Source organism: Scyliorhinus torazame, chromosome 12 (assembly GCF_047496885.1).
Source record: "Scyliorhinus torazame isolate Kashiwa2021f chromosome 12, sScyTor2.1, whole genome shotgun sequence".
In the NCBI taxonomy this organism is placed as follows: domain Eukaryota; kingdom Metazoa; phylum Chordata; class Chondrichthyes; order Carcharhiniformes; family Scyliorhinidae; genus Scyliorhinus; species Scyliorhinus torazame.
Window position 1 is genome coordinate 26,931,768 of NC_092718.1, and position 23,789 is coordinate 26,955,556.

At 48.1% G+C, this 23,789-nt stretch overlaps 1 protein-coding gene and 1 long non-coding RNA gene across 5 annotated transcripts in view; one reads left to right on the forward strand and one right to left on the reverse strand.

Annotated features, from left to right (window-relative positions):
- LOC140387461 (NT-3 growth factor receptor-like) overlaps positions 1-23,789 on the forward strand; it is a 1,104,107-nt gene that overhangs the window by 455,046 nt on the left and 625,272 nt on the right. For 3 of the 4 annotated variants that reach the window (XM_072470576.1, XM_072470577.1, XM_072470578.1), the window contains exons 4-5: positions 20,309-20,377; positions 23,386-23,540. In XM_072470576.1, the coding sequence (XP_072326677.1) occupies positions 20,309-20,377; positions 23,386-23,540 (224 nt within the window). Of the gene's footprint in view, positions 1-4,520; positions 4,588-20,308; positions 20,378-23,385; positions 23,541-23,789 lie in introns of those variants that run through there. The other variant, XM_072470579.1, reaches the window with a different exon arrangement.
- LOC140387462 (uncharacterized) overlaps positions 1-23,789 on the reverse strand; it is a 55,641-nt gene that overhangs the window by 26,145 nt on the left and 5,707 nt on the right. The window lies entirely within an intron of this gene.

A 23,789-nucleotide genomic window follows, 5' to 3' on the forward strand; every position in this document is an offset into this window, starting at 1 on the left:
CCTTCTTTGCACTCTCTCCAAAGCTTCCACATCCTTCTGATAATGTGGTGACCAGAACTGTACGCAATACTCCAAATGCGGCCCAACCAAGGTTTTATACAGCTGCAACATGATTTCCCAACTCCTGTACTTAATTCCCCAGTTGATACCATATGCTTCTTAATCACCTTGGCCACCTGTGTTGCCACTTTTTTAGGGAAATATGAACCTGCACGCCCATATCTCTCTGTGTTAATGTGGTCATGTATATGTTTCTCTTGCTGTCTTACAGCTCGCTGAAGTTCTCTGTCTGAACCACTTTGCTACCATTCCCCTTAACTTCAAAGATCCCTTGAAAACCCTGACCCTTCAGTCCTTCTTAATTCCTCCTCTTTCCTATATGCTAACTACCACTCCCACTTGCCTAACCTGCGCCAGCCACCTCGGGAAAGAGGTAGGATGCAGTCACAGGGAGTGCTGAGTACGGAGGTGGGTTGTTCAAAAGGTCCATCTGACTGCTGTGGGGCTTCATCCCTGTTATAAAATAAGAACAAAAGCATCCTCCAGCCCTCACCCTCACACCTCATGTCCCCGCAATGTCACCTCTTGCCAGGCTGTGTCGCCACCCAGCCCATGGCCCCTCATGCCACCATGCCAAGTTATGGCCCTCCATCTACCCTCATGACCCCTAATTCCCCTTATGTCAAGCCATGCCCCTTCACCCACTTTACACCAGATATATGAGCCAAGCCTCATTATACATTCTTGGCTAAGACCCCAGGCATCCATGAGAGTACTAAAACACCTGAATCCCAGATAAGGCTTTGCTTGATTGACAGCTCTGGACTCTGGTCTCTTCCATCAATTTCACAATGTTATGTTTATTTAAACAAGGTTAAGAGATGTCTAATGCCTGCAGTTTCCGCTATTGGAACTTTAAAAGACTTTGGATGATTGACACTTTCGTTGGGCTGTAGTGAAAGGATCTTTTCAACATAGTGGAAAGTGATTAATGAATGACTGTTTTTTTAAAGTTTATTTTTACACATGCTACTGTCACTATTGGGTTCATTGGTTACGTACAGTGCACCGTGGATGAATGATGTGCCATAGCTTAGCATGGGCATGAGGAGTCACGGAGGCACAGGCGGGGGGACTCGGCGGGGACACACCTAGGCATGGCAGCATGAGGGGGCATGGGGGTGGATGGGGGTACACCTAGGTGAGGGACCTTTTCTTTTACATGTTAAAAGGGTCACTTCATGCTGACAATGGTTCACAACTACTCTGAGGTGCTGTGAACCACAGATCCTTCCAAACCTGGCCCAACCCCATGAAAATTGCAGAAGACAAGGACCTGTTGATCCCCGCCATGATGCCAACCAGGTCAGGAGGGCAGGGTATGGGCTTTTGACCAGAACCAGCTTGCACCCTTAAAAAGCACTCCTGAAAATCAAAAAAACCCAGAAATGGGGTGGGAAATCTCAGAGTTGGGACCTGCCCACCAATTTTCAAGGGTTCCTGTGTGATCCCAACTCGGTGATATTCCAGGCCATTATATTAATGCAACCTATTGTGTCTACATGCGCGTCCCTGTCTTTGCCTCTAGTTTTGTGTGTCATGTATGCATGTGTTTGTGTGTGCATGTGTGCCTCTGCCCATCTATCCATGGTCATTCTGCCCATGCTGCCCCTATCAGAACGTGCCAGGTTCAGTTGAGCTCACATTGAGGCAGTGACCAAATAAAGATCTCTTCCTTTTCAGCACAAAACCTTCAGCAGGACATTTCCATTCCATGCCAGGCTCCCTTGTCTAACTGATTGCTCAATTGGTACAGGATGATTACTCTATTATGGCTGGTTTTATGCATTGTACTTGTCCTCGGGACTTCACCTGTGGCAACCCAAACTCATTTCCCCTTGGCACCCTCCCCAGGTGTCAGAGAGAAGAGTGTTTTATCCTGTGAATGTACTGGATTGCAGCCAAGATCTCTGAGGCTGGTTATATCCCTCCACAGAGAGAGGAGACTTTCACTGCATCTGTCTCTGTTGGACGGAAGCCCAGGTGTTGTAGTTAAAAGGATAGAGGGACTGGACCAGTCATTTTCATCACAGAGGGAAAGAGACAGAGAGCGAGGAGACTCGCATCCATCTGTCTGAGGAACTGAGCCAGTTTGATAAATGCACAGTCTTGAAACCCAATGTCCCGCCTCTGACCTCTGCTTTCATTACTGTCACCTTGTGTTTGCTCAGGCAGTCACATCTCACACCTGTTTGGGACTCCAACATCAGCTGAAATCATTTAGAAAATTAGCAATTAGAACATTCAGTTTACAATTCGAAGGGATTTATTCTGTACTTGGCATGCTGGTTAGTTGTGTGGTGCAGCAAATATTGGGTATTAGTGATGGCTTAATATCTGAAACCATCAGGAGCGTAGGGAAAATGAGACTAGCAATTGGATGGAAATCGCTGCATGTTCGAAGCTGTGTTGTTCGACGAGCTGTACACACTGGGAGCACAACATTCGGAGGCAAGACATTGTAGCAAGAGGTGTAGCAGTGGGAGATGTTCAGGCGGGATTCTCCAAAATGGAGGCAGAGTGTTCGCACCGTCGTGAACAAAGAACAAGAACAAAGAACAAAGAAATGTACAGCACAGGAACAGGCCCTTCGGCCCTCCAAGCCCGTGCCGACCATGCTGCCCGACTAAACTACAATCTTCTACACTTCCTGGGTCTGTATCCCTCTATTCCCATCCTATTCATGTATTTGTCAAGATGCCACTTAAATGTCACTATCGTCCCTGCTTCCACCACCTCCTCCGGTAGCGAGTTCCAGGCACCCACTACCCTCTGCGTAAAAAACTTGCCTCGTACATCTACTCTAAACCTTGCCCCTCTCACCTTAAACCTATGCCCCCTAGTAATTGACCCCTCTACCCTGGGGAAAAGCCTCTGACTATCCACTCTGTCTATGCCCCTCATAATTTTGTAGACCTCTATCAGGTCTCCCCTCAACCTCCTTCGTTCCAGTGAGAACAAACCGAGTTTATTCAACCGCTCCTCATAGCTAAAAGGTTCACGACGGCATGAAACGGCCCCTATCCCGACCGATTCAGGGCCCGATAATGGGCTAGGAGTGGCGCCGTGTCATTTACGCGGTTGCCGTCCCCTCCGAGTCCGCCCCGCAAGAAGACGTCTGACGGATCTTGCGGGGATGTGGAAGAAAGGAGGTCCTCCTTCAGAGAGGCCGGCCCGACGATCGGTGGGCACCGATCGCGGGCCAGACCCCATTTGAGGCCCCCCCAGTGCAGGATCCCCCCTCGCCCCCCCCGCAGGCCGCCCCCCCAGCGTTCCCGCGCTGTTCCCGCCGGCAGCGACCAGGTGTGGACGGCGCAGGGGGGAACCCGCCCTTTTGGGCAGGCCGCTCAGCCCATCCGGGCCGGAGGATCGCGGGGGTACTGGTGAATTCCCATTTTGGCTGTCTCGGGCGATTCACTGTACCGCGCCGCGCAAAACGCGATTGTGCCAATCTGGCCGCTTCCGTAGAATCACGGGAGGGCGTCGGACCGGCATCACGGGAAAATTTGGCGACCCAGGCGATTCTCCCAACCGGCGCGGGAGCGGAGAATCGCGCAAGTTGTTCTGGGAGACGAGCAGTGCGGGGATGCCAGGGACAATGCTTCGTCATGACCCTCTCCCCTGGGGGTCTGTACTCACCTGTGCACTTCTGGTGGGTTCTGCTCGCCAAGTGCACACCAAAGGGGGCCTGTTGTGATTGACACTAGTGTGCCCTCACGCCAACGTGAATGGACAATTTTACGTGGGGGGGGGCTATTGGGCGTAAAGTCCTGACATGCATATTTAAATGAATGCAAATGGGGGTCCCGAGTTTAAAGTCGGGATTACTGTTACATCATTGACAGGGACAATCGAACAAGGAAATCTCACCAGCGGAAAAGCCATTTTGGGATTCTCTGCCCCTCTGCCGTTCCGTCCCCCCATCCCAAAACAAAAACATGAGTGGAAAATATCCCCCATTGTTTTCCTTTATGGCCCAGAAGCCCTGGTGAGGGGGCTACTTCCTGTTCACAAAATCCCAGTGCATTAGTGTAAAAAAAGGTGAAAGTGACGGCAGGTTTAGTGGACTGCAGCCTCCACTAATCTATCTGTGCGTCAACATCATGGATTAAGTAGTCAAGTTGCACCTTCTCGAGGACAATTGGACGTGACAATGCTGACTCAATAATGTCCTGTGGCTGGGACGTACAACAAAGGGTGATGTTGGCTGAATGTCGAGATGCATGAAACACAGCAGCCAATTTTCACACAGCAAACTCCCAAAAAGAGCAAAGTGGCAAAGCCCTGACAACCTGCCTTGAAGTTGTAGGCTGAGGACACTGGGGACATTTCGCTCGCTCTTCTCAGAGATGATGCAAAGGGAGCTGTCTCGTCCAAGCGACATCACCGGTGCGGCACCCTCTCCTTACTGCCCTGGAATGCCCACCTAGAGTTTGGGTTCCAGCTCCTGGACCCACAACCTGCTGACTCAGAGGCAAGAATGCCGTGAATGAGCCTGGGGTCACCACCATGCGGGTGTGCTCTTCGGTGAGTGAATGGGTGAGGAAACCATCCTTTAGGTGGAGTAGTGAAGAAATCTGTCCAGCCGAGGGTGCTATTTGTGGAGGGTGTGGGGGTTGGTGGGTGACAGTGGAAGGTCCCGCTAATAGAATTAAGAGAGGAATTATGACCCTGAACAGGCTGTTCAGCCTCCCTCAGCATATGCAGATGTTCATGCTCTACTTGAGCTGTAATCCTAATCCTATTGATCTATCTTGTCCCCAAATCTCTATTTCCCTTTCCTGCAAACATCTATATAACTTGTTCTCAAAAGTTAATATGTCTTCTGTTCTGATTATTAAGACTACAGTTCATTCTGTTTTCTAAAAAATGATTTTATTGATTTTCATCTTTTTATGCTGCATAGTCCATCAACCGCTGAAAGGCAATTGCTTTCATATTTACAGACGTCCCACAGAGAGACGAGTAGACACACACAAAACAGGAAAAGAAAATATACATATTCAAGCAAGGAACCTTATGACTATTTACATGCCCCCCTCCCCGCCCCCATGGCTGTGGACCGTATTTGGCCACTCCGCCCTGTTTGGGCCCCCGACAATGGCCCTGGTGTGCTTCGCTCAGCAAGCAGTTGTTGTCCCTGTTCCTCCCCCTTGTCCTCGGGCCAGTCCTCCGCAGCTATGGCACCTGTATGCCGCTGCCCTTTTATCGGCTTTAATGGCCTCCTTGCGTTCCTGGAGTGCCTTCGTAAGGAATTCCCTCCATCCACTCGCCGGGGAGGGGGAGCTCAGTGCGTAGCTTGATTGTCCCTCTCGGTCGTGTGTGGCCGGGGTTTCGTCATCCCGCGTGTTTGCCATCGCCTCGGTGCACCTCTCCAGGCTTTTATTGCTTTTTTCCACCTTTTCGTCCTCTGGAGCTGCTGCTGTTTGGCATGGCCAGTCCTGTTGGAGGAAGGTGCGTTTCCCCAATTCTAGTGAGTTTAAAGTGCCAAAATCCAAATTCTCAGGAGGAGAGCCACCTTTTGCTCGTCTGCTCAGGTCATCTCCCTCATCGAAATTCCGAACCCTCTTGTTTTTTTGAAACCGTCCTTCGTGCTAAATCGCTTTCATTTAATCTTAAATCTGTATCTCCTCATTCTAGGACCATCAAACATTGGACAAAGTCAGCTCTGTCTAGTTCTTTCAAAGTATCGACACTTCTATAAATCATTCAGTATTCTAGCAAAGGCAGGTCCAAATTTGCAGGTCCTTCTTTGTGTTTGTTTTTCCTCATACCAGACAGCACCCTTGTAAATCTGTGTTGTAGCCTCACTATTACTTCAACATTTGTCCTCTGAAGTGAGTTTAAATCTGAACGGTTCACTCCAAGTCTGGTCTTATTGAATGTTGATATAGATTTAACTATTGTGTCTGGATTTTAGATAAAGGAAAAAAATTAGAATTCCAATTGATTGAACTGAAGAGCTGATGGATTTGGGGAATGGGGGGGGGGGGGGGTTGCAGTACATGTGTTATTCATAGACGTTCAGAAAACTTTTGATAAGGTGCCACACAAAAGTCTGTTTGAAAAGATGAAGGGGTCCCGAAATCAGGGAAAGCAGCAAATTGGAATAACTGATTAGAAGGAAGGATACAAAGAGTAGGGTAGAAGGCGACATGGTGGTGCAGTGGTTAGCACGGCTGCCTCACAGCGCCAGGGACAAGGGTTCCATTCCGACGTTGGGTGTCTGTCTATGCGGAGTCTGCACGTTCTTTCCGTATCTGTGTGGGTTCCTCCGGATGCTCCAGTTTCGTCCCACAGTCCAAAGATGTGCAGGTTAGGTGGATTGGCCATGCTAAATTTCCCTCTTGTCAGATGGGGTCTCGAGGATCGGGTGGGTAATGGGCCAGACTAGGCTGCTCTTTCGGAGGGTCGGTGCAGACTTAATGGCCTGAATGGCCTCCGTCTGTACTGTAAGGATTCTATGGATGAAGTCCAATTTCTGAGAGTGGACAGTAGTGTCACACTGGGTTCCGTTCTGGCATCATTCTATTCCACGTTGACATGGATGATCTCTATATAGAGCTAAAAGGCAGTATGTCCAAATTTGCAGCTGATAGTAAAGTAGGAGGTACAATAAGCCATCGATATATCTTGCCATAAATCAGCATTCTATAAGCATTCCGCGAGATTTCCTTCTTCGCTTCAGGTGCTGCTTGAAGTGCCTTGTAAACCTGAATGCATCATTTTGCTTCCCCACATCACCCAGACTTCAATTATTCAAAGCATATTTATTAATTGCTTTTACTTTTAACCAGAATGTACCACCTGACATGTATGTGGAGACTGAATTCCATCTGCTGCTTTACGCATCCTATCATGGTCCTCGGGCATCACTTTTGATCCCCCAGATGGTTTACTGTACCTTCCTGAATTCCGGACCCCCTCAATCTTCTCAAACAGGCTTTTGCGTGGCATCTTCTCAAAATTATTTTGGATGTTCATGTGCAGCACATCCCCTGCACATCCCCCATTCGCCAAATCCATCAGCTCTTCAGATACATCGATCGGAATACTAATTTGTTTTCTTCATCTGCGTTATTTCTATGTAGTAATTTGACCCTTAATTGAAGATTCCAAACTTTTCCCTGTTGCAAATATAAATCTAATTGGTCTGAAATTACTTGAACTAGCTTTGCCCTTTTTGAAAATGGTCATTCTCCAGTCCTCCAGCATAAACACACACTCACTGCAGCTCTGAAAATAATATATTTCTTCCCGCATGCCTCTCAGGATTCATTGGGTATATACCTTCAGGGTCAGGCACATTGTCCTCATTTAGCTTAACCACCATCTCTGATAATTTCCTTTATTTTTATGGAAAAGTACTCCATGAGTGTATGTACACATCACAGATTGCTGCAGTAGAAGGGAAATTAGAGATTGGCAGTAAATCATAGAATCATAGAATTAACAGTGCACAAGGAGGCCATTTGCCCGATCGAGTCTGCACCAGCTCTTGGAAAGAGCACACTACCCAAACCCGCACCTCCACCCTATCCCCATAACCCAGTAACCCCATTTAACCCTTTGGACCCGAAGGGCAATTTAACATGGCCAGTCCACCTAACCTGCACATCTTTGGGCTGTGGGAGAAAACCGGAGCACCCGGAGGAAACCCAGGCAGACACGGGGAGAAAGTGCAAACTCCACGCAGACGGTCACCCGAGGCCGGAATTGAACCCGGGATCCTGGAGCTGTGAGGCAGCAGTGCTAACCACTGTGCCGCCCACACCTCTAGAACACCCACATTTCTGAGCACAAATATATGTAAAAAGTCTCTCCTTCTGCTTCCAATCACTTTACGACCTCTTCCCTAGCATTCTTATTTTTTTTTGAACACTGATGTAAGATATAGATTAAGTATTCCATTTATCTTCTGCTAACGCACTATCCTCGCCTCTCCACGTAAAACAATTCTCTTCTTACTGATCCTTATTGTTTTTTTTAAGATTCTCTCCTCATACTCCCTCCTTGCTTTCCTTATCTCTTTCTCAACCCCTTTTCTCATTTTCTTGTATTCTCGCTTATATTTATTATTTTTGTCTTATCTATGCACCACATATGCCCTTTTCATCAATTTTACTTGGATTCCAACATCATTATTTATCCACACCACCCTGAAGAATGAAGTGACATCATTTTAAGGTACATACACTCAATCTGCAACTTTGATTACATCTCGTTGTTGCTGTACAGTCCTTATGCCAAATTCTCTCTCCATCTCACTTTAGCTGTCTCACAACTGGCTTCCTAAAGACTGCACTATTCCAATCTAGTCCTCCTATTTTCCTTGTTCCTATTGCCTCAGACCTTTTTGACCTACTGGTCGTTACACCCACAAATAATTGGTCCCTACGATCTAAATCATTCCCCTTCACAGGATCCAGTGATATTTCTCCCCTTTTTTGATATGAGAACATGCTCCATGAAAAAAAAACTTCCACAGACACTTTAGGAATTCCATTTGCCTTTCTTGATTAACTCCCTTCCTGTCCCAATCAATGAATGTATCATTAAAATCTCATCTAACAGTAATTCTGTTATTCTTTGTCATCTCCCGGATCCTCCTCTTCCATTTCCCTCTCACAATTAGGGGGCCTATGGTACTCCCACTAATGTAAGAATCCATTTTTCATTCTGATCTCTCATCATATTATATTCTGTCCTTCACCAACTTTGGCCATCCACCTATTACGTCCCAGCTGAATATACTATAGTCCAACTGTTCTGCCTTTTTCTGTTGGTGCACAGCAGAGGAACACTTGTTCTGTTGAGGGGGCAGTAGAGGGCTTCATTTGTCGGTGGAGTGGCGGAGATTCTTTCATGGATGGAACTGTCCCTGGCTAGGGCAGTGGAGGGTGCTGTTCTGTGGGTGTGCTGCAGAGGGCAGCATATTGAGGTGGGGGAGACAATAGGGGGCACTGGTTTGTGATTTACCAGTGGAGTCACAGTCATAGAGTTAAAGAGGTTTACAACATGAAAACAGGCCCTTCGACCCAACTCGTCCATGCTGCCCAGTTTTTAACCACTAAGCTAGTCCCAATTGCTCGCATTTGGCCCATAACCCTCTACACCCATCTTTCCCATATAACTGTCTGAATGCTTTTGAAGAGACAAAATTGTACCCGCCTTCACTACTGCCTCTGGCAGCTTGTTCCAGACACTCACCATACTCTGTGTGAAGAAATTGCCCCTCATGAGCCTTTTGTATCTCTCCCCTCTCACTTTAAACCTGTGCCCTCTAGTATTAGACTCCCCTACCTTTGGGAAAAGATGTTGACTATCTCCCTTATCTATGCCACTCATTATTTTATAGACCTGTATAAGATCACCCTGAAACCTCCTGCGCTCCAGGGAAAAACGTCCCAGTCTATCCAGCCTCTCCTTATAACTCAAACAAGCACCGGTAGCGTCCTAATAAATCTTTTCTGCACTCTTCTCGTTTAACAATATCCTTTCTTAAATAGGGTGACCAGAACTGTACTCAGTGTTCCAAGTGTGGCCTTACTAATGTCTTGTACAACTTCAACAAGATGTCCCAACTCCTGTCTTCAATATTCTGACCAATGAAACCAAGCATGCCGAATGCCTTCTTCACCAACCTGTCCACCTGTGACTCCACTTTCAATGAGTTATGAATCTGTACTCCTAGATCTCTGTGTTCTATAACTTTCCCCAACTCCCTACCATTAACTGAGTAGAGGTCCTACCCTGATTAGATCTACCAAAATGCATCACCTCACATTTATCTAAATTAAACTCCATCTGCCATTAATCGGCCCACTGGCCCAACTGATCAAGATCCCATTGTAATTCTAGATAACCTTCTTCACTGACCACTATGCTACCAATCTTGGTGTCATCTGCAATGTTACTAACCATGCCTCCCAAATTCTCATCCAAATCATTAATATAAATAACAAGTAACAGTGGACCCAGCACTGATCCCTGAGGCACACCCCTGGTCACAGGCCTCCAGTTTGAAAACAACCCTCTACAACCACCTTATGTCTTCTGTCATCAAGCCAATTTTGTATCTAATTGGCTACCTCACCCTGGATCCCGTGAGATTTAACCTTATGCAACAACCTACCATGCGGTACCTTGTCCAAGGCCTTACTAAAGAAAGTCCATGTAGAGAACGTCGACTGCACTGCCCTCATCTATCTTCTTGGTTACACCCTTTCAAAAAACTCGATCAAATTCGTGAGACATGATTTTCCACTCACAAACCCATGCTGACTGTCCCTAATCAGTCCATGCCTCTCTAAAAGCCTGTAGATCCTACAGAATACCTCTCAGAATACCTTCTGACAACTTACCCACCACAGACGATAGGTGACTTGTCTGTAGTTCCCAGGCTTTTTCCTGCGGCCCTTCTTAAACATCCTACCCTCTAATCAACTGTGGCTGACAAGAATCATAGAATTTACAGTGCAGAAGGAGGCCATTCAGCCCATCGAGTCTGCACTGATTCTTGGAAAGAGCACCCTACCCAAGGTCAACACCTCCACCCTATCCCCATAACCCAGTAACCCCACCCAACACTAAGGGCAATTTTGGACACTAAGGGCGATTTATCATGGCCAATCTACCTAACCTGCACATCTTTGGACTGTGGGAGGAAACCGGAGCACCCTGAGGAAACCCACGCACACACGGGGAGGATGTGCAGACTCCGCACAGACAGTGACCCAAGCCGGAATCGAACCTGGGACCCTGGAGCTGTGAAGCAATTGTGCTATCCACAATGCTACCGCGCTGTAACAATTCAAATACCTCTGCTAGGGGATCCGCAATTTCCTCTCTAGCCTCCCACAATGTCCTGGGATACATTTCATCAGGTCCAGAGGATTTATCTACCTTGATGCGCTTTAAAACTTCCAGCACCTCTTTTTCTGTAATATGTACACTCCTCAAGACATCCCTATTTATTTCCCCAAGTTCCCTAACATCCATGCCTTTCTTAACAGTAAATATCGATGAGAAATATTCATTTGTAGAAGCTCCTTTGATTCTTCTTTTATCGGACAAAGCAATCTCATGTCCCCTTTTTGCCCTCCTGATTTCTCTCAACTCTATTCCGACAACCTCTATACTCTTCAAGGATCCAGTTGATCCCAGCTGCCGATGCATGTCATTTGCCTCCTCCTTCTTTTTGACCAGGACCTAAATATCCCAAGTCATCCAGGATTCCCTATTCTACCAGCCTTGTCCTTCACTCTAAAAGGAATGTGGTTACCTTGAACCCTGGTTAACACGCTTTTGAAAGCCTCCCACTTACCAACCATCCCTTTGCCTGACAACAGACTCCCCAATCAACTTTTGAAAGTTCCTGTCTAGTACCATCAAAATTGACCTTTCCCGGGCAGCACGGTGGTGCAGTGGGTAGCACTGCTGTCTCACGGCGCCGTGGTCCCAGGTTTGATCCTGGCCCTGGGTCATTGTCCGTGTGGAGTTTGCACATTCTTCCCGTGTTTGCGTGGGTTTTGCCCTCACAGCACAGGGCTAAATCGCTGGCTTTGAAAGCAGACCAAGGCAGGCCAGCAGCACGGTTCAATTCCCGTACCAGCCTCCCCGAACAGGCGCCGGAATGTGGCGACTAGGGGCGTTTCACAGTAACTTCATTGAAGCCTACTTGTGACAATAAGCGATTTTCATTTCATTTCATTCATTTCATTCATGTGCAGGGTAGGCCACACTAAATTGCTCCTTAATTGGAAAAAATGAATTGGGTACTCTAAATTTATTTTTAAAAATTGACCTTTCCCCAATTTAGAATTTTAACTTTTGGGTCAGACCTATCATTCTCCATAGATATCTTAAAACTAATGAAATTATGGTCACTGGTCCCAAAGTGATCCCTCTCTAACACTTCTGTCATCTGCCCTTCCTTATTTCCCAAGAGGAGGTCAAGTTTTGCCCTCTCTAATCGGGTCATCCACATGCTGAATGAGAGGTTCCTCCTGGAAATCCACATCATAGACTGTGAAGCTGGTCGATAGCTTTAAGTTCCTGGGGGTTACCATCACCAACAGTCTGTCGTCGTCCACTTACGTTGATGCAACAGTCACGAAAGCCCAACAACGTCTCTACTTCCTGCAGAAGCTAAAGAAATTTGGCATGTGTGCATCGACTCTCACAAATGTCTACAGATGTGCGATAGAGAGCATCCTAAACGGCTGCATCACAGCCTGGTATGGCAACTGCTCAGTCCAAGATCGCATGAACTGCAGACTGTGGTGAACTCATTCCAACGCATCACACAAACTTGCCACCCCCACCTTGATTCTGTATACCTCTCTCTGCCTCAGGAAGACAGACAGCATTATCAGAGACCCCTCCCACCCAGGCATTGCCTTCTTCCAGACCCTTCCATCAGGCAGAAGGTACAGAAGTCTGAAGACTCGCACATCCAGACATAGGAACAGCTTCTTCCCCACAGCTACAAGACTCCTCAACGACTCCCCCTCGGACTGATCTGTTCACTGCAAGAACACTATTCACAATGCCCTCTGCTGCTCTTGCTCAAGTATTTGCTTTGTTTGGCCCCTTGTTCCGCACTGTAACCAATCACTGTTTTGTCGATGTACCATTTGTCAATGTTTCCTGTTGATTATTCTTGTGTCTACTATGGACGTACTGTGTACGTTCCCTCGCCACAGAAAAATACTTTTCACTGTACTTCGGTACATGTGACAATAAATCAAATCAAAATATAATAGTTATAATTAGTAGATAGAGGTAGAGTTACTGAGTGTAGTTTAATTCTGACATGTATGTTTGCTATTTTGAATAAGTGTCGAACTCAAATAGAGTAGTCTTCATAAAATTAGTTTAGGTCTTCAAAGGAGCTTTCTGTATATTTGTGATCAATACGCCTTCCCCACCCTGGAAACCCCTCACAAAGGTCACCACATCCGGTCATGTTTTGTACACTTTCCCTGTGTTTTATTTCTCTTAACCTTCCTGGACCGATTCACTGAGTTCCCCACAGTCTCGATACTGTGGCCCTTTTTGATCTTTTGACTTTGGTTTCTCTGCCTGTCACTTTTCCCCTTACTGCCTTTTGTTTATGTCCCCACTTTACTTCCCTCCGACTTCCTGCATCAGTTCCCTTTCCCCTTGCCACATTAGTTTAGAGGATGCTCTTCTGCAGCGAGGAAATATTTTCTTTAAACAAAGAATTGTTTTTTTTCCTATTCAAATGTAAATCTTTGTCCGTATGATTGAGGCCCAGACGCAGATGAATGTTTGGTGTTTTCGGTGGGAGCTCAGAGCTGGGATCAGAAATCCCCGCTGATGGTGCCGGGAACATCAGCCACATTGTGCCCTGACAATAGAAACAACAGAATTTAAAAAAGAGATAACTGTTTGCTTCTGAGGAGAGGGGAGCTGTGTTTTTGAAGTGCTTCGCTCTACTTGAGCTTCGATTGTTTTTTGATCAGTCCCAAAAGAGTTCCTCTGAAGTGATCTTCCCCAAACACTTTATCAGGAAGTGCAGATCCCCTCAAAGCTATGCAGAAACTGACATCTCGCACAGACTCTGTTCACACAGTACAATAAAGACTTGCCAGGTCGGGGAAATGCTGGAAATACTTAACAGGCATTGCAGCTGTTAGGGATTCTTCAAGTCAATTTGATCCATTCTAATCAAGGGCCCCGCTTGAAAAGTGATCCATCCCCCCATGCTCTTTTAGATGTTGACAGCATGAGCTGCTGTGTGTTCGCTGTCATTCCCACTGTGGCCACTGCAGAGTGGAGTTCTAAAAACATATTGCCAGATTGTGCTTGAAGTGTTGCTGCATTGTGCTCCCTCACAGACCGTGGTTAAGAGGGACACAGTGAGAGGTGGTTGTGTAATAATTCCATTGAAATGGGTCCTTTACTCCGGAGTTTGCTTCATGACTATGAGGCGGCTGGGACACCAAACATCCGCTCATGGTAGCAAAGTGGTTAGCCCAATTGCTTCACAGCTCTCGGGTCCCAGGTTCGATTCCCGGCTTGGGTCACTGTCTATGCGGAGTCTGCCCGTTCTCCCCGTGTGTGCGTGGGTTTCCTGCAGGTGCTCCGATTTCCTCCCACAGTCCAAAGATGTGCAGGTTAGCTGGATTGGCCATGCTAAATTGGCCCTTAGTGTCCAAAATTGCCCTTAGTGATGGGTGGGGTTACTTGGTTGTGGGGATAGGGTAGACGTGTGGGCTTGGGTAGGGTGCGCTTTCCAAGAGCCGGTGCAGACTCGATGGGCCGAATGGCCTCCGTCTGCACTGTAAATTCTATGAAACCTATGAAATCTATGAATGTGCCCTGCGGCCCAATCTTCCTGTGTCACCCATTTAAGACAGAGATGAGGAGAAAGTTCTTCTCCGAGGGTGCTGAATCTGTGGGATTCTTCACCAGAGAGGGCTGCGACATTGAGTATGTTCAAGATTCGGGAGGATTTACACTAGTATGGCATGAGGGTGGAAACCAGAGCGTTATCTTAGAAGGTGTCACAACTGAAGGGAATATGGAGAACAAAAATACAAGAACTACGTCACCCTCAGGCAGAGAGAAAAAGGTGACAAGTGTGGGAAGGGAGGTGGTCAATGCAGGTAGCTTAATGCGCGCAGTATGCAGAGCAAAATAAATGAGCTTGTTGCGCATATTGGAATTGGCTGGTACGATGTTGTGGGCATCACAGAGACGTGGCTGGGATCTAAATATACAAGGATATGTGTCCTATCGAAAGGACAGGCAGATGGGCAAAGGGGGTAGGGTTGCATTGTCAGTAAGGAATGAAGTTAAATTGATAGCAAGGAGCGACGCGGACTGGGAAAATCAGGTTGGTAGTGGATCCCAAGATAAGGAAGTTGTGGAATGTTTAAGAGATGTTTTTTTGGAGCAGCTTGTGACAGAGCCTACTAGGGAACAGGCAATCCTGGATTTGGTGATGTGTAATGAGGCAGGCTTGATGAGGGATCTTAAGGTGAAGGAACTCTCCAGGAGCAGTGACCACAATATGATAGAATTTGCCCTGCAGTTTGAGAGGAGAAGCTGGAATCAGATCATAGAATTTACAATACAGAAGGAGGACATTCGGTTCATTGAGTCTGCACCAGCCCTTGGAAAGAGCACCCCACCCATGCCCACACCTCCCTTAACCCCACCTCACCTTTTTTTGGACACTAAGAGCAATTTAGCATGGCCAATCCACCTAACCTGCACATCTTTGGACTGTGGGAGGAAACCGGAGCACCCGTAGGAAACCTACGCAGACACGGGGATAACGTGCAGACTCCGCACAGACAGTGACCCAAGCCGGGAATTGAACCTGGCACTCTGGAGCTGTGAAGCAACAGTGCTGTCCTCTGTGCTACCGTGCTGCGTGTAACGGTATTATAACGAAATAAGGGTAACTACAAAGACATGAGGGAGGAGCTGGCCATAGTTGATTGGAAAAGGAGCCTAGCAGGGAAGACAGCGGAACAGATATGGCAGGCATTTTAGGGGTTATTCGGGAGGCACAGCAGACATTTATCCCAAGGAGGAGGAAACATGTTAAGGGGAGGACAACGCATCCATGGCTGACGAGGGAAGTAAAGGACGGCATAAAAGGAAAAAAAAAAGAATACAAAGTGGTGAGGATTAGTGAGAAGCCAGCGGATTGGGAAGCTTTTAAAAGCGAGCAGTGGACAACTAAAAAAGCAATAAGGGGAGAGAAGATGAAATATGAGTGCAAGCTAGCTAGTAATGTAAAAGAAGATCAGAAGAGTTTTTTTTCAATATATAAAAGGTAAGAGAGAGAGGCAGAAATAGGCATTAGACCACTGGAAAACGTGGCTGGATAAGTAATAGGAATCAAAGAAATGGCAGACGAACTGAATCGTTACTTTCCATCCGTCTTCAGGGTGGAAGACACCAGTGGGATGCCAGAGCTCCAGGCGAATCAGGGAGCAGAGGTGAGTGTAGTGGCCATCACTTCGGAGAAGGTTCTGGGGAAACTGAAAGGTCTGAAGGTGGATAAGTCACCTGGACCGGGTGGACTACACCCCAGGGTTCTAAAAGAGATAGCTGAGGAGGTTGTGGAGGCATTGCTGGTGATCGTTCAGGCAGGAAGGGTCCCAGAGGACTGGAAAGTAGCTAATGTAACAGCACTGTTTAAGAAGGGAGGGAGGAAGAAGATGGGAAATTATAGGCCGGTTAGCCTGACTTTGGTCATTGGTAAGATTTTGGAGTCCGTTATTAAAGATGAGATTGCAGAGTTCTTGGAAGTGCATGATAAAATAGGACTGAGTCAGCACGGCTTTGTCAAAGGGAGGTCATGTCTGATAAATCTGTTAGAGTTCTTTGAGGAGGTAACAAGGAAGTTAGACAAAGGAGAACCAGTGGACATGATTTATTTAGATTTCCAGAAAGCCTTTGACAAGGTGCTGCATCAGAGATTATTAAATAAGCTAAAAGCCCATGATGTTAAGGGTAAGATCCTGGCATGGATAGAGGATTGGCTGACTGGCAGAAAGCAGAGAGTGGGGATAAAGGGGTCTTTTTCAGTGTGGCAGCTGGTGACTAGTGGTGTGCCTCAGGGGACTGTGCTGGGACCACAACTTTTCCCAATATACATTAATGATCTGGAAGAAGGAACTGAAGGAAGTGTTGCTAAGTTTGCAGATAATAAAAAGATCTGTAGAGGAACAGATAGTAATGAGGAAGCAAGGGGGCTGCAGAAGGATTTGGACAGGCTAGGAGAGTGGGCAATGAAGTGGCAGATGAAATACAGTGTTGAAAAGTGTGAGGTTATGCACTTTGGAAAGAGGAATTTAGGCATAGACTATTTTCTAAATGGGGAAATGCTTAGGAAATCAGAAGCACAAACGGACTTGGGAATCCTTGTTCATGATTCTCTTAAGGTTAACATGCAGGTTCAGTCAGCAGTTAGGGAGGCAAACATAATGTTAGCATTCATGTCAAGAGGGCTAGAATACAAAACCAGGGATGTACTTCTGAGGCTGTATAAAGCTCTGGTCAGATACCATTTGGAGTATTGTGAGCAGTTTTGGGCCCCGTATCTAAGGAAGCAGCACGGTAGCATTGTGCATTGCACAATTGCTTCACAGCTCCAGGGTCCCAGGTTCGATTCCGGCTTGGGTCACTGTCTGTGCGGAGTCTGCACATCCTCCCCGTGTGTGCGTGGGTTTCCTCTGGGTGCTCCGGTTTCCTCCCACAGTCCAAAGATGTGCAGGTTAGGTGGATTGGCCATGATAAATTGCCCTTAGTGTCCAAAATTGCCCTTAGTGTTGGGTGGGGTTGCTGGGTTATGGGGATCGGGCGGAAGTGTTGACCTTGGGTAGGGTGCTCTTTCCAAGAGCCGGTGCAGACTCGATGGGCCGAATGGCCTTCTTCTGCACTGTAAATTCTATAATTCTATGAAGGATGTGCTGGCCTTGGAAAGTGTCCAAAGCAGGTTCACAAGAATGATCCCTGGAATGAAGAGCTTGTCGTATGAGGAACGGTTGAGGACTCTGGGTCTGTACTCGTTGGAGTTTAGAAGGATGAGGGGGGATCCTATTGAAACTTACAGGATACTGCAAGACCTGGATAGAGTGGACGTGGAGAGGATGTTTCCACTTGTTGGAAAAACTAGAACCAGAGGACACCATCTCAGACTAACGGGACGATCCTTTAATACAGAGATGAGGAGGAATTTCTTCAGCCAGAGAATGGTGAATCTGTGGAACTCTTTGCCGCAGAAGGCTGTGGAGGCCAAATCACTGAGTGTCTTGAAGACAGAGATAGATAGGTTCATGATTAATAAGGGGATCAGGGGTTATGGGGAGAAGGCAGGAGAATGGGGATGAGAAAAATATCAGCCATGATTGAATGGCGGAGCAGACTCGATGAGCCGAGTGGCTAATTCTGCTCTATGCCTTATGGTCTTCTGGTCTGAGGCTGAGGTAGAGAGAGTTTTAATCAGTAAGGGAATCAAGGGTAAGGTGGGCAAGTAGAAATGAGGATTAACACGTCAGGGGCACGATTTATCGGCCGCGTCTCTCCCACCTTGATGCCGCAAAGAGGCCATTGAATCTTGCGAGAGGCCTCTCATGAGATTCGCGATGTTTCACGTGATTCAACCGTACGTTGCGGTTGGATCTGGCTCTTGCTGGGCCAGATCCCGATCAGCATGTTATTTAAATGTGCGCATGCCAGATTCTCCTGGTGTCCGGGACCTAGCCAGATTCTCCTGGTGTCCGGGACCTAATAGCCGCACCTGGGAGACTGTGTCAGGCACTGGTTTCCACAAATGTGGACCGGGCGTAATGGCACCTGGGGCGGGGGGTCTCCCAGGCCATTATAGACATCCAGGTGGTCGGGATTGGGCAGGGTAGTACCCTGGCACTCCTGCTGGCACCCGGGCACCTTGGCACTGCCACCTGGGCAACCTGGCAGTGCTTAGGTGACTCTGCCAAGCTGGCAGGGGTGCTGCTATGGTGCCAGGCTGGCATTGCCAAGGTGCCTGGGTGCCAGGTTGCCCATGCCAGTGATCAGGCCGGGGGATGCTCTGCCCATAGGATGTGGGGTGAGGGTGGTTGCTCGAGATCCCCGGAAGAGGTCAGTTGGGTGAAGTGGGATGGTCCGGAAGCCGTGGCGGGGTCACGGAGAGGGGCTAAATGATAGTGGTGCCGTTAAAAATGGCGCACCGATCCACGAGTTGTCTTCCTGCATTGGTGAGCTGAACTAAAGTGCAGCCTCGACTTGCCGTTCCTCGCCGATGCCAAAAAAACAGCAAGCTGCGGCTGAATAGCGGGGTCTTTCTCAGCTAAGTGCGCCCAAAACCAGACTCTGGGGCGCAATTCTCCGCAATCGGCGCGATGTCTGCCAACCGACGTCAAAAACGGCGCGAATCAATCCGGCATCGTGCCGCCCCAAAGGTGCGGAATCCTCCGCATCTTGAGCGGCCGAGCCCTAACCTTGAGGGGCTAGGCCTGCGCCGGACTGATTTCCGCCCCGCCAGTTGGCGGGAACGGCCTTTGGTGCCCCACCAGCTGGCGCGAAACTGACTTTGCCGGGCGGCGCATGCGCGGGAGCGTCAGAGGCCGCTCACGGCATCCCCGCACATGCGCAGTGGAGGGGGTCTCTTCCGCCTCCGCCATGGTGGAGACCATGGTGAAGGCGGAAGGAAAAGAGTGCCCCCACGGCACAGGCCCGCCCACGGATCGGTGGGCCCTGATCGCGGGCCAGGCCACCGCGGGGGCACACCCCGGGGCCAGATCGCCCCGCCCCCCCCAGGACCCCAGAGCCCGCCCGCGCCGCCTTGTCCCGCCAGTAAGAGAGGTGGTTTAATCCATGCCGGCGGGACAGGCATTCCAGCAGTGGGACTTCGGCCCATCTGGGCCGGAGAATCGCCGGGGGGGGGGGCCGCCAACCGGCACGGCGCGATTCCCGCCCCCGCCGAATATCCGGTGCCGGAGAATTCGGCAACCAGCGGGGGCAGGATTCACGCCAGCCCCCGGCAATTCACCGACCCGGCAGGGGGTCGGAGAATCCCGCCCCTGAACTTTATTTGTTGAATCGCACCCCAGATCAATTATGATCTCACTGAATGGTGGAGCAGAATCAATGAGTCGAATGGCCAACATCTGCTCCTATGTCTTATGGTCCTATGGCATGCAGTCCAATGTTTGCACCTCCAGCCTCGGAGGTGTGGGTTGATTCACCCATCTGCACATCACTGACTTGAGTTACAATTTGGAACGGTGGCTGTTTTTGATGTTGAATATTTGTTAGCTCGTTCATTGATTCTCAGCCACTAATTGACACGCGCTTAATCTCCTGAGCAGAGAGTCTCGAGTTTGCTCAACCTTACCGCTTCCACCACCCGCCTGGCTTGGCATTCTCTGATTTGTAAAAACAGAATTAACTGAAAGAAAATGAAGGTAGGATTCAGCATCCCCTGGAAATGCTGGCCTCAAGGAGATGTGTGGATAACTTCTGTGGGGTGGAATAGGAAACAGGGTAACATTTCTGATCATGTGTGCACTTTTCAAACAAGATTATTAAGCTGGGTGAATACAGCAAGACCCCACCCACTGGTCACAGTGTTAATAAGGGCACTTGTGTTTAATCGTCATGTAGCTCCGAATACAGTAAGGTTTCTGACATGAGAGCATTGGGCTTGTTCCACTGAAAGTAATTAACAATACATTTCATTTCCTCCTTGAATCTGCAGTAACCTCTCGGGCAATCATCTCACCAGCCTGTCCTGGCAGCCCTTTCGGACACTTCGACTCGCCCAGCTGTAAGTACCAAGCATGTGGTGTTGTTTCAAGCCCAGTTACAAGTTCTCCTTTTCCCTTCATAGCCCGAGGAGCAGAGCCTCGTGGTGTGCCTTAGGGCTGTTGTCTTCTCCAGTGATCCAGACCACTTTACCTCACTCTGACCCAATGCTCTTTTGACTGTGTGACGTGGAGTGAAACTATAAATTACAGGAGCCTGCTTTGTGCTGGCCAATCCTCCCTTCCCAACCCCTGTCAGAGTTCTACTCTTTCCCACTGGAGGTACTGGCCTCTTGCTGGAGTGCAATTCCAGGGTACAGAGACCAAGAACCCTCCGCTTCCTTTGTCAACCATCCATCCTTACACAGGTCTTATGACCATGGAAGGGGATGACATGAAGCACACACTTACCTAACTCAGCTCTCATGAAATGAAATGAAATGAAAATCGCTTATTGTCACAAGTAGGCTTCAATGAAGTTACTGTGAAAAGCCCCTAGTCGCCACATTCTGGCGCCTGTTCGGGGAGGCTGGTACGGGAATTGAACCGTGCTGCTGGCCTACCTTTCAGGTTCCTACTCATACGTCTTTTCACATGAATCACTGGAGGAGTAGGCATCTGGCTGGTATTGCTCCCAAGCCCAAGGCCAAGCATACCTTACAAACATAGGAAAAAGGAGCAGGAGTGGGCCGTTCAGCCCCTCAAACCCACTCCACCATTTGATAAGATCTGATAGTAACCTCAAATTTACAACCCACCTACCCCTGACAACCTATCACCCCCTTGAATCACTCCACCTCTGCCTCAAAGACTCTGGGCTGGATTCCTCGATTTTAAGGCTATGTCCGGAGGAAGTTGTGGTGATGTGCATCAATGTAAATGCATGTAGGCTAGCTAGACACTAGAGGGAGCACCAGAAACATCACACACACACACTCAACCAATAGGTCAGTTAGATAGGATGCGACCAATGGACATTCACGATACACAAGGAGGTGACACGACCACAGGGGGGCATTACACCAACCCATATATAAGGACACCACACACATGATCTGCCTCTTTCCAGTGGAGACAGTCAGTGAGTACAGACACAGGGTTCATTCAATATTAGACCCACCACGTGGATTGCAGCAGCTGGTTAGTCAGTCTGGGTAGCTATAGTAGGATTAGCAGTAGTGTCGAACCCGAGTAATAGAAGTGTAAATAGTTCAATCAACGTGTTGAAGTTATCTCCACGTCTGAACCTTCCTTTGTCAAGTGCACCACAAGGAAGCCTCTTATGTTACACCTACAACATAACAAATCATGGTACCAGAAGTGAACTGTTTCAATCCAGATAGCCATACCTCAGCGTACAGTGACAACCAGCAATGATATCCAGACAAGATGTTATTTAAATGGATACAACAGCAGTTGGAACAAGGATCTGGTTTAGCACAGTGGGCTAAATCGCTGGCTTATAATGCAGAACACAGCCAGCAGTGCGGGTTCAATTCCCGTACCGGCCTCCCCGAACAGGCGCCGGAATGTGGCGACTAGGGGCTTTTCACAGTAACTTAATTGAAGCTTGCTTGTGACAATAAGCAATTATTAGGGGGCAGCACGGTAGCATTGTGGATAGCACAATTGCTTCACAGCTCCAGAGTTCCAGGTTCGATTCTGGCTTAGGTCACTGTCTGTGCGGAGTCTGAACATCCTCCCCGTGTGTGCGTGGGTTTCCTCCGGGTGCTCCGGTTTCCTCCCGCAGTCCAAAGATGTGCGGGTTAGGTGGATTGGCCATGATAAATTGCCCTTAGTATCCAAAATTTCCCTTAGTGTTGGGTGGGGTTACTGGGTTATGGGGATAGGGTAGAGGTGCTGACCTTGGGTAGGGTGCTCTTTCCAAGAGCCGGTGCAGACTCGATGGGCCGAATGACCTCCTTCTGCACTGTAAATTCTATGGAAAAAAATAAAAATGAAACAACTGTGGGCACCACGGCAGCACAGTGTTTCGCACTGTTGCTTCACAACGCCAGGGACCCGGGTTCGATTCCTGGCCTGGGTCACTGTCTGTGCGGAGTATGCACTTTCTCCCTGTGTCTGCATGGGTTTCCTCCGGGCGCTCCGGTTTCCTCCCACAACTCACGAAATGACGTGTTGGTTAGGTGATTTGGACATTCTGAATTCTTCCTCGGTGTACTCGAACAGGTACCGGAGTGTGGCGACTAGGGGATTTTCACAGTAACTTCATTGCGGTGTTAATGTAAGCCTACTTGTGAGAATAATAAAGATTATTATAAACAAACCAATTGCACCAATTCATTGCCTGAATTCATTTGATCCACATCCCAAATGTGGAGGATATTCAGGTACAATCAGGTGTGGTTTCCAACCAGTTGAAACGTCCCCTGGTCCCCAGTGATTACACAGCCTCTGTGCTTCTTGATGTCCAGTAGTTGTTCCACTGCCAAAATCTCTAGAAACCCCCCATTAGTTGTGTGCCCTCTTAGCTGCTGAATGCCATTGGTTGTGTGGTCCAGTGCCCACAATACCTAACCTCTGGTGATTAACCAACCTGCAGCCCATGCCTTTTGGACCTTGATAATAACTGGGTTGTAGATTAATTTACCATCCTGGTGCGATGGGGTTGTACCTGCGCATGGTAAAGAATCTGTATACCATGACTGGTACGTTTAGCATTAAGATATTTGAGTCACTGTCTGCAGGAAATTCTAGCTGTGTACATGTTATTCGAACAACCAACATAATGTGCTGAAATGGTGCAGACTCAGTCCATAGTTCCTCCCATATAGTCACTCCTTGCACATACTCACTAATCTCAGCTATATCTGTGCAGGGTCTGGTTTAGGGACCAATTGCACCGGCTATAAACTGAGAGAGATTGGCAATCAGATCACCCTGGGTGGAGGTATGAGAGAAAGCTGCTAGACCAATCCTCCTGGCTCTCCTTTGTGTCCATAGAAGGCCTACTCCATGATGTTGCTATGCCGGGACAAAGACAATTAATTTCTCTTTTGTGACTTTCCAGTATTCTGGTTGGAAACCTATTCAACTGCAGCTGTGAAATCCGCTGGATCCAGCTGTGGCAGGAGGCAGGGGCGGCACAGCTGGAGCGCCAACAGCTGTACTGTAAGACAGAAAGTTCCAACATCCTCCTCGCCTACATGAACATCGTACAGTGTGGTAAGTAGCGTTCAGACATGGCAGAGGAAATTAGTCCTCAACGGAGAAGGTGAAAAGTCTTTCAAGGAATATTAAGGGGCAGGACTGGCTTTTTGGTAAATGCGTGAGCTAAACTCTGTGCGATAGATTCCAATTCACTCTTGGGGGGCCCGATATTGATTGCCAATGCACTATGAGTGCATAAATAGAGGGGGAAAAGGGCCCTTGAAGATAGAGCGCCACCCTCTTCACATTGTTCCTGCCGCCAGG